Raw genomic sequence first — 10652 nt, forward strand, 5'->3', positions numbered from 1 at the left:
CTTCTCTTTTCCCCAGAGTGCCTCGTCTTTCTCATACCACAACTCTCAAGCTTGTGGATGACAGTTTCAGAATGAGGGCAACCGGACTCCTCTTGGCAGCAGGCCTAATGGTCACCTTGGCCGTTGGCAAGCCCGTCAAGCAGCGCTCTGCTTTCGCTGTCAAGGACTCTCACCACGTGCCTCGCAGGTGGACTGAGGCCCGCCTCCCTGATGCTGACCACAAGATCGCACTGCGCATCGGTCTGAAGCAAGGTTTTTTCTCAGACCTGGAGCGGCAGCTGTACGAGGTGTCTGATCCCGACCACCAATTCTACGGTCACCATCTCACGGCCCAAGACGTTCACAAGTTGGTCGAGCCCTCCGATGAGACCTTGGACCAGGTTCATGAGTGGCTGGCCGACTATGGCGTAGACAAGTCAAAGCTGGACTACAGCCCGGCCAAGGACTGGATCACTGTCACCCTCCCCGTCGCCGACATCGAGCAGATGCTGAACACCAAGTACTCGATCTACCGTCATGACGATGGCTCGGAGGTTGTGCGTACTCCAAAGTGGTCTCTGCCGCTCCACCTCCACGATCACATCGACACGATCCAGCCGACCAACTCCTGGTTCCGCGCCAGGCCCAAGGCCTTCGCACTCAAGGTCGAGACGCTCGAGGACCCGAAGCCAGCCACGACGCTGTGCAGCAACGGCTCCGTAACTGACGTCTGCGTCTGGGATCACGTCACCCCCACTTGCCTGAGGACACTGTACGGAACCATCGACTACCAGACACGGTCTGCAGACACCAATATCATGGGCCTGGTCAACTACCTCGGCGAGTCCAACAACCGCAACGACACCTTCCAGTTCCTCTCCAAGTATAGACCCGAGGCAAAGTCCGGGGCCTACGACTTCAAGTTCGACTCCATTGCGAACGGCACGACCTCGCAAATCTATACCAACCGATCGATCGAAGACCAGACCAACATCGAGGGCAACCTCGACGTCCAAGCCATGCTGGGGATCGGCTGGCCAACCAGACTCATCGCCTACTCAGTCGGCGGCCGCGCTCCCTCCATCCCAGACGCCGCGACCCCGATCTACAGCAACGAGCCGTACCTCGCCTGGCTGGAGCACCTGCTGTCGCAGCCCGACGACGAGCTGGCCAGGGTGATCAGCACGTCCTACGACGACGACGAGCAGACCGTGCCCCTCTCGTACGCCACGCGCGTCTGCAACGACATGGCGCAGCTCGGCGCCCGCGGCGTGTCGCTGCTCTTCGCCTCGGGCGACGAGGGCGTCGGCTTCAGCGGCTGCTGCAGCTCCAACGACGGGACAGACCGCTCCTCCTTCCTGCCCGAGTTCCCCTCCTCGTGCCCCTTTGTGACCTCCGTCGGCGCCACCATGAACTTCACCCCGGAGGTCGTCGCACAAAAGGAGAGCAAAGGCTACGCGAGCGGCGGCGGCTTCTCGAACTACTTCTCCCGGCCCCTGTACCAGGAGGCCGTTGTCGACGCCTATATCGAGTCCCTAGGTGGCAGGGATGCGGGCTTCTACAACCCAAGCGGCCGCGGGTACCCTGACATCGCAGGCCAGGGGTACTCGTACGTCGAGGTGTGGAACTCGCGCCAAGTACGCGTGTCTGGCACCAGCGCGTCCACGCCCGCCATCTCCGCCATATTTGCGTTGGTCAACGACGCGCTGATCGCTGCTGGCAGGAGCCCGCTTGGGTTCCTCAACCCGTGGCTTTACAAGCGAGGTCACAAGGCCTTCACGGATATCACATCGGGTAGTGCCGTGGGCTGCTCTGAGCTTGGGGACGGCCTCGGATTCCCTGCGAAGGAGGGCTGGGATGCAGTGACTGGCTTTGGAACGCCTAGGTTCAAGGATATCCTCGAGGTCTTGGGTGTTGGCAATGCTACGTTCACGGGCAAGAAGCAGGGCTGGAGTGTGTCACAATGAATATATTGTGCGGGAGTCCTAGGCCTGAATTTAGTTATACAAATTTTGAAGCCCCCAAGAGAAGTCTAATCAAGACCATCTTCTCCTTGTCCGAACTTCTGTCAATGGTACATGAAGAACGCTTAAAAAGTGACGGAAGCTGTTCTACGGCATTTCGTCAATGCGGGCTATATTCCTTCCGTTCTAGGGGAAACAACAGCCGACTCTTCGAGGGACTAGAGTCACAGATCCGCTCCGGCGAGGGTTTGCACCCTGCTCTCGCAGCTCTCCGGACAACCAAGGACCTCGTTGTCTCCTTTCATCCACCGCCTCCTTCTTCCCTAAGTCAAAGTCGTTGTTGTCATCGTCCTTCGTCGCCTGCTCGGCTTCGTTGGTCAACTCATCTCGCAAGAATCCTCCTGCTCCTCTGGCTCCTTCATCTCCTCATCCTCCTTGGCCAGCTCGTCCTTCTCCCCGATCTCAATCTCATTCTCGCCCTCCGCATCCGAAGTTTCGCCAGCCGCCCTCTTCTCCCGGTACGCCCGAGCAAACTCGATCCACCTATCCTGCTTCAGGACTATTGAGTGCCGGATGGCGCACGCGGGCTCACTCCTGCCAAGCCTGGCCTGCAAAGTTCGAAGCTCGTCAGCAAGAGTTCCATTAATCTAGGTTGACAAGTAGTGCAAGGCTGAGACTTACGCCGACCTCCTTATGGGTCATGCCCTGCACCTTCCACTTGATCAACTTCATGATCTCCTCGTCTCCCCACGGGTCATTTCCGTTCGCGGCCTGCGACCCGCTCGACCTCCTCTTCCTTCTGGACCGAGTGGTCTTCACGGAAGGCGACTCTTCCCCTCCGGCCGAGGCTTGCTCTTCTCGAGGTCTGTCGTCAGTATTGGATGCCGGCGCAGTCGGGGGATTGTGATGGATATCATTGGGATCAGCAATATCGTGGGCTTCGGTCTCGTCGGGCTGGGACATGTCGTGGCGGTCTGGGCTAGAGTCAATGGCGCGAGTTTCCGTCTCGATTGAGGCCTCTGAGAGGCGCCTCACCTCTCCGCTCACCAGGGCGGGCTTGAGGTCAATGGAGGCCAGAGTCTGCACGCCGATGTACAGCCACTTGTGGTTGAGCGGATTCCTTCACTGCTGTTAGCAATTGGGGTCGCGTGTCCGGGGCTTGACACCAAAGGACACAACACACTCCAGGTGCTCCAGGTTGTAGACGTCGAGAAATGACATGGCTGCGTCCGAGACAATTTCGATGTTGGCAACGTCATTGTCGGCTGCCAGCGATTTCAGGGGGAGAAGTGCTTCGATCCTCTGCTTGATGATGTCTTTGTGCAGATCCGTCAAGCCCCTGTGCGGTCACATTGTCAGCTCCAGTACCTAGGCATCGAACGCGGTCCAGAAAAAATGTACGTGTGGCAGCTATCATGGTAACGCAAGAGATGCTCAATCGCCTTCTGGGCGATGGATGGGAGCTCGCTAGGGGCGCGGTTAGCATGCTTGTCGCAAGTTCACTGTCGAGTCTGTGGCAGAGCTCACTGGTCCTTCATCGTGGTCTGCTCCTTTATAGCGATGCTGAACTGAGTTCTGAAAGTTGGCGTTAAGCCAGTCGATGCTTCGTGAGGATGCGAAGGTAGGTGTGCCACCTGATGGTTGTTGTTCCTAAATTTGAAGCTGAGGCATACCTGGATAACGTCGGCGGGTCCCCACTTCACTCGATTTGAGCTGTGGTACCAGAATGAAATTGGCACCGCATTCAAGGGAACTAGGGTCAAGAAACGGTTTGTTGCATAGAACTTTTTTGGTCGGCTGGAACCTGTCGCGGTTGCAACTACCAGTGAAAGAAGACACAGGGGCATTCCTTCCCATAATTGTGTTCATAGCTGGGCAAATCGAATCATGCGGTGCTCAACTGCTTGAAGCAAACAGATCCGTTACATTATGAATGTGTGAGAATCGTAAGACACTTGAAGTGCGGTCAATGACTAGCATGAAGCCGAATACAAACAGCTAAGATGCTCCTACACAAGAACAAGTTTACAACCCGAACTCTGGAGTAGCCAGACACACAGGCATGACTATGATGAATGTGCCGGTGAGTTCCAGAATCCTGAACGGCACAGCATGCCCGTACAGTACCGAGGCAGATCTGCATGGCCCACCTCATCGTGCTTGATACACCACTGCAGAGGCTGCTCCCATAGTCTCTCCTGTACTAGCCGTTCAAACGCTCACCAGTTCTCGGACCTTGGTGAAATGCTGTTGTCGTAAAGTCAAGGCGAGGGACCCTCGCTCCCCCCGTCCTCCGTGTCTTTTTCCTCTGGCCGGAGGCTCGCCTCGAACGAAGTCGAATAGTCCCTCCACTCATTCTCATGCATGACCCTTCCGTACTTGTTCTCGACCGAGCTCTGGCCTCTACCGAGTCTCGTCTGGAGAAGTTGGTCAGTGTCGGTTTTGACAGCCCTTGACACATACTGGCAACACTTGGGGGGCTTACGGCGACGTCACGGTGGCGCAGCCCGGAGGCCTTGAGCTCCAACATGCGTTGTATTTCGTCGTGCTCCCATTTAGCCTTCGCGGCCTTGGCGGGGACGGCCGTGGTGGCGCTGCTCAGCGGCGTTGATTGCTGGGGAGAGGAATGGGCCGTGTTGGGGCCCAGAGTTGACGAAAATGCCAGTGGGGAACTCTTGCTCTCTGATGTAGACCTAGAAATATTTGGGAGTGGCTGTTGGGATTTGCGTGAAAGTCGGTCGACCTTTCCATCAAGCAACGCGGCAGGCAGGAGGTCGGGGAGGAGGAGGCTTTGAACGCAGATGTAGAACCATCGCAGGTTGATGCTCGATGATCCGTGAGCATGTCAGAGCTGTGTTCTACATGATCTCGAAATTACGCAATGACACTTTGAGGGACTCACCCTGGAACAGCCTTGTTGTAGGCCTCGGCGACGGTGACTGCGGCGTCGCAAGCAATCTCCAAGTCTGCGACGCTGGTATCCTGTGCTACGGCGCGGAGGGGGTAGAGCTCGTGGATCTCTTGTCTAATCAAGGCTTGGACATCGTCATCGAGTCTATCTCGTGCGCCGCATCATGTCAGCAGTGATCGAGGGCGCATTGGAGTTGGTAGTGTTTACGCTTCTGCACCGACATGGTATCGCAGTGTATGTCGGATTGCTTTGACGGCAATGTCGCACAGGCGCCTGGGAACGTCAGCATCTTGCAAGCTGCGTATCAAAGCAGTGACTGCTGCCGTGGGCTCACTCGATATTCATTCTGCTAGGCAATGTTTGGGGTCAACAGGGTGTTAAGGGCTGAGTGGGCTGTATTGAACCTGAGTGGGTGCTGTTGAGTTTGCAGCGCCGTTTGCAGTCCACGTGGGGGGATTGGGCGTCACGCTGCCATAAATAGGGCATTCAAAAGACGACAGCAGGCACGCGGATTATTGAGGAAGGAGTCATCTGGCAGAGCCATCATCGTGTACATTCACCGAGATGAGACACAAAGACTGTTTCATCACTGAGCAGTGCAGTAAACTAATCGCGAAGGGAATCAGGTTCGTTGTCCATGTAAAATCTCCTCATTCCAGACCAAGTACTGCCTAGAATACGAGACGATGTCCTCACTCCTCGCTTTCACCGTTTTGTTCCAATCTCAACTCCTTTTTCCAAGGTCAAATCCTCATCCACCGCCTTTGTTCCTCCAATCGACCCCGACTCGGACCTCGAAAAGAACCCTGACAACCTGGAACATACAGCAGCCCTGGGGACAAAGGCTGAACAAGGAGCCATTGCGATGGAGGTTTCTCCCTGCGCTTCCCTTCCACCTCGCGTGTCTGTGTGCCGCAAAGTTTCTGACGAGTCGTCTTCGGTGTCGCAAAGCGAAGTATCGGTTCAGCGGGGAGGACAGGTGCACTTCTGACGGATGGCTCCTCCCCAGCGCAAGTTGAAGTCCGAATGGAACCGAGCCCACTGGTTCAGCAGGTGTATTTGCAGTCTGTACAAGTCCAGGATATGCCATCCCTCCGACGGACTGGACCGTCGTTCGAACTGTTGAACCGCGATGGTGGGGACGCTCTCCCAGATCAGATCCGCACCGATGCAGCACTGGCGCTCCACAGCACTGGCACTCGCGTAGGACAGCTCCTCGAGCTTGCCCAAAATGTATGGCGGGGTATTGGGATCGACCCGATACTGGTCCAGAGAGGTGGCGAACAAGTCTGAGAAGAGGCTGGTCTTGAACCAGGCCTTCTTGTCCATGGAGAAAGCGAGCTTCTTGATCGAGTGGACGAACTCGAGTCCTGCAGCCCGGCCGAAAGCCATACATGGCGGTGGTGGCGTCGGGTGAACAGATTTGTAGGCAAAGGTCTCTGCCACCTTGTCGATGAGGAAACGGGTATGCTCGAAGCTGACGGGCAAGAGAACGCGAACGAAGGCCTTGTTGGCTTGGGAATGTTTGTCCGTGATCTTGTGGGCGACGTCGTTGGCCTGGGGGGTTATCTTCTTGACTCTGAAAGTAGTATTTCCGACCCTCCTAATCTTAATAGTCTTCTTGCTCTCGATCGTGCCATACTTCTTCCTGAACGTGGCATTCGTCTTCTTGACGTAGTCCTCGAAGCTCTCGGCTTTTTCCACTTTCTCCTTGGTGGTATTCTCGACATCAAGGGCAACGAGGTAGGTCAGAGGCAGCATGTGATAGTCGCTAGAATTCAAAAAGGCCTCTCGGGAGTCGATGCAGGCCATGAGAAGACCACGGTGGCCAGCGAGCTGGCGGTTGTGCTTAGGCTTGAAGCAGGCAACCAAGCCGTTTCCAGCGCGGCCCTCTGGGGCGGCATTGGCGTCGTACGCAAGGTCGAAGTCAAATTCTTGGACTTTCGGGACAGGCAGGTTCTTGACAACCTGCTTCCAGACCTCGAGTCGCAGCTCAGCTGGCAGCCTGGGGAACAGATGGAAGGCTTGGTCGCCATCAACGCTGGCTGCATGGTCTTGGCCGTCCGCCTGGCGAAGGTGACGATACTGGAGGTTGAAGTCCTCACGAGCTGTGTTGAGGCGTGCCTCGAGGGGAGACTCCATGGTGAATCCTATGGCGAAGTTGAAGTCCTCCTCGGTAACGAGGGGAAAGCCCATGTTTCCGGCCATGGTCTGGTGATAGTCAGCTTCAGATACTGTCACCGTCGACTCCACCGAGGACTCACTAGTTGCTACGACGAATCGCGGGCGGATTGAGGCAGTAAGCTTGAAATAGTTGCTCTTTGCTTGACGCAGTTGCTGAAGGCAATGACGTCTCGGGCCAAGGTGATGTGAGGAGGCTGATGGGAAGGCTGAGAGTGTAGGGTTGCAAGCATGCAGATTCGCAGGCTTCGTGATCGATTTTTTTCTTGTGAAGTGATGAATAATAGATAGGATTAACTTCGAGGTTAGATGAAGTTTCGAAAAGTCTGGAGGTTTGAGAGAAGTGGGTATTTGTGGCTTTCTGGCAACTGAGAGCCGGTCGTTAAGTTATGCAGACGGCGCCATTCACTTGCCAGCAACAATAGAAAGCTACATTCAACTGAATGAGAGACGAATTCACTAATCATAATCATTTGGGGGCTGGGAGCTTTCAATATTTGGGAAAGTGTAAGGAAACAGACTGGCAGGCTACGTGGGCGAGAACGCTTCGTGTCTCCTGGGAGTCCTCCAAGTTGGTAACACAATTGTTCGACTGAATATCATTCAGGCCCTCCTAATTGCACGTGCTTGTTCTGGTGTACGTGAGAGTATCGCTATAATGTAGTGAGCCTCTTGTCGACCACATTGATCGATTTCCCACTCCTCTCGTTGACTGTCAGCTCTTCTGCCTTCACGAATGAGACTTGCAAAGGGTTAACCAGACCGAGCTCGACATGGCCTCTGAACATTGGTCTCGCCTTGCCCAACTCCTCGGCCACTCTCAGTCTAAGCTCCTTCTCTTCAGCTCCAGATGTTGGCTGGAAGGCAATTAGAACTGTTAGTAGGTCTTTGGCATCTTGTCTACCAACCACTGCCTGGATCCCAGAGACATGACGCTCACTGCCCAACGCAGAGGAGACAGCTTCACGAAGATGCGTGAAGTCGATAGAGACTGGACCAAGCCGTATGGCCGTCTGATCCCGTCCCAGGACTCTAAATAGTCCGGTCTCATGGTCAATCCATTCCGCCCTGTCCCCAGAAGGGTACCTGACAACAGGCATTAGTCTCCTCTCCAGATTCGTCACCACGAGACTTCCTGGCGTGCCTGGTTCCGTAGTGACTGTCCCGTCCTCTCTTATTATCTCGACGATCATCCCCGGGCGGTTAAGCTGATGAACTCTTGGGTCTTTAATGCCGTCAGCGACTGAGAACTGCTCCTTCGCCTCTGGATGAGGAGGCAGCCCAATGACTCCGCAATCCATAGTCCCGTATACTAAGCTGCGCAGCTCGGCATTGGGGAACGCCCTCTTTATAGTGCCGACCTGATCGTTGTACAGCGCCTCGCCAGAGAACAACAAGAGCCTCACGCTGTCGGCCACGCTCTTGCCATGCCACCCCACGTCGGCCAGCAGCTCCGCCATCTTGACCATCGTGGTCACGGTGGACAGCACAACGCTCCCCTCGAACTCCAGTATGTGTGTGACCATACTCTCGGTAGTGACGTGCCCCGCTACGGGGAGCTGCACGGCGCCGACGCGCTCGTGGATGGGCAGGTAGAAGACGGAGAGGATGTGGAGCAGGAACGAGCCGTACATGTCCCCCGCGTAGAAGAGGTTGATGACCTTGTCACCCTGGCGCACCCCGCACCGGACCAGGCTTGTTGCCAGGGACTTGGAGACTCCCTCGAGCTCGGCATGGCTGTAGAAGGAGACCTTGGGCTTGGCTGTTGTACCTATTTCAAATCTGATCAGCATCTGCCTTTAAGCGAGTTGCGCCAAACGTACAGTGGCCGTCGGTGATGTAGGAAGATGGGGCTTGTTTACCTCCTGTTTTGAATATTATGCCATCTTGTTGCTTCAACGTAACTACACTGCTGTTCAAGCATGTGTTCGCCTGCCAGTACGCAGCGTGGTCCGTCAAGGGTAAACGCTCTAAGGTGGTCCCTGAAGCTGAAGCAGACGGAACAGTATTCCAGAACTCTTTGTAAAACGGAGAGTTACCCTTCACAAAGTCCAGAAACGTCTCGACCGTTGCCGCCTGCTTGGTGGCAGGTACTTCACTTTTTGGGATTATAGTCATCTTCGTCAGTGTCTTGCGAGGTATTTCTACTACACAGTCGCTTTACCTGCATTCACTTGCTGTTATTATATGCCACAATCATGTGCCTCATCCCTGAGGCGTGGAACGGTCTGGCCCTCTTGCCATCGGCCTTTGGACAGTGCTGCAAGTAATTGACCCGTCGGATGACACACAGTGGTGGTCCTGTGGACCGGACGGTCGTCCTTTCTCGGATCTGTCAGTCCATGTCAAGTCCCATCTTGCGATCGAAATGACACGATTCGGCCACGCCCAAGCTGCCCTGTCCTCACCTTTCAGCTCTGGACCGGGCTGTCACGGACACTGCAGACTGTTCTTTGCGGCACCCTATTCGATATTCGCTTGTCAGAGATTAAGTCTTGGGCTGTCACGAGCACTGGAGACCTCGGTGGAAATTAATACAGAACCATTCGACCTGCGCCTAATATCTACTAGGAAAGACGAGTCTACCCGACAGATTGCGCCTGGAAATAGACTTCCACTATCAGAGTTAATTCTTCTATGTGGCCTATACATTTGCTTTCCGATAGGTAGAGCTGAGACAGTTGGGCTGAAAATACCGAATTAAAGTCTGGTGCCGCCGGGTACGACAGTCTGCTCGCCTCATAATGCCCTATTCGGATTTCAGACCCCGGGGTGAAAGGAAATGCCCGCCATGTTCCCTATCTTTCTCCAAAAGTCAACTACGTACATGGGCAAGATCCCATGGCCATGGATACCTCGTGTCTCAAGCAACAGAATTCGGTCGTGATACGTGACCAGTTCCGAACTCTGTTCTCCACGTCTGGGCCAGGCCTACTCGGTCCCTGTGGTGAGGCAGGGCATGAAGTCCGATTTAGACTCTGACATGCGGTGATGACATCGGGCCCACCGGTCTCTCTCGACTCATTCGTGTTGTTGTGAACCCGTGGTAGCACTCGCCGCACGATCATGCGTCCGGCGCTGCAATGACTCGATGTCACCCAGGTACCGCTTAGCAGGGCCTCCTTGGCTGTTTGGGGTCGTGCTCGATTAGGCAGTTCGCGAGAAACCTTAGTCACCCGAGTTGGGATGAGGGCCGATGGTCGGGGGAGGGTCCTGAAGTACAGAGGGTGTTTCAAGAGGCTGATACTTGGAATGTCCACTCCCCTCCGCAGCCAAGAACGCTGCATAATAGGTGTACCGAGTGCGAGTTCACCTTCGCAGCGCTAATTTGCGTGCACACTTGGGGCAAGTAATAATATTATAACCGTGACGAGTATTGTAGGATCCACAATTGTCGCCAAGGTGAAGAATACATCAGTATTGCGCGCGCACTCTGGGCTGAGGACCAATATTCAGTCGCGCCGAGCCGGGACTTTCGCCTTGCGTTCTCAGCCTTCCTAAAGATTTCGCATTATTGCCCTCAAGCAGTGGGCGATGAAACTTTGACACCTCTCAGCAGCCTGAAAAGCATTTTAATCTCCGGGGAGAAGCGGGCGCGCAGGCAGTAGAGAAACCCT

At 55.1% G+C, this 10652-nt stretch overlaps 5 protein-coding genes across 5 annotated transcripts; 1 reads left to right on the forward strand and 4 right to left on the reverse strand.

Moving 5' to 3' along the window:
- Window positions 1–71: 71 nt before the first annotated feature.
- INS49_009661 (uncharacterized protein) lies at window positions 72–1946 on the forward strand (the record flags this gene model as incomplete). The annotated part of the gene is made up of 1 exon (XM_043170389.1): window positions 72–1946. One exon carries the CDS (start codon window positions 72–74, stop codon window positions 1944–1946), a length of 1875 nt encoding a protein of 624 aa, XP_043024954.1.
- A 374-nt stretch (window positions 1947–2320) lies between these two features.
- On the reverse strand, window positions 2321–3481 carry INS49_009662 (uncharacterized protein; the record flags this gene model as incomplete). Its single annotated transcript, XM_043170390.1, has 5 exons — window positions 2321–2551; window positions 2625–3063; window positions 3127–3282; window positions 3345–3410; window positions 3471–3481. 5 exons carry the CDS (start codon window positions 3479–3481, stop codon window positions 2321–2323), a joined length of 903 nt encoding a protein of 300 aa, XP_043024955.1.
- Window positions 3482–4204: 723 nt separating this feature from the next.
- INS49_009663 (uncharacterized protein) lies at window positions 4205–5199 on the reverse strand (the record flags this gene model as incomplete). Its single annotated transcript, XM_043170391.1, has 5 exons — window positions 4205–4360; window positions 4429–4768; window positions 4846–4998; window positions 5062–5127; window positions 5189–5199. The coding sequence occupies 5 exons, from the start codon at window positions 5197–5199 to the stop codon at window positions 4205–4207; spliced, it is 726 nt and encodes a 241-aa protein (XP_043024956.1).
- A 618-nt stretch (window positions 5200–5817) lies between these two features.
- On the reverse strand, window positions 5818–7062 carry INS49_009664 (uncharacterized protein; the record flags this gene model as incomplete). Its single annotated transcript, XM_043170392.1, has 1 exon — window positions 5818–7062. The coding sequence occupies one exon, from the start codon at window positions 7060–7062 to the stop codon at window positions 5818–5820; it is 1245 nt and encodes a 414-aa protein (XP_043024957.1).
- Window positions 7063–7688: 626 nt separating this feature from the next.
- Window positions 7689–9153, reverse strand: INS49_009665 (uncharacterized protein; the record flags this gene model as incomplete). Its single annotated transcript, XM_043170393.1, has 2 exons — window positions 7689–8806; window positions 8859–9153. 2 exons carry the CDS (start codon window positions 9151–9153, stop codon window positions 7689–7691), a joined length of 1413 nt encoding a protein of 470 aa, XP_043024958.1.
- Window positions 9154–10652: the final 1499 nt, after the last annotated feature.

Source organism: Diaporthe citri (genome assembly GCF_014595645.1).
Source record: "Diaporthe citri strain NFHF-8-4 chromosome Unknown scaffold_4, whole genome shotgun sequence".
Lineage (NCBI taxonomy): Eukaryota > Fungi > Ascomycota > Sordariomycetes > Diaporthales > Diaporthaceae > Diaporthe > Diaporthe citri.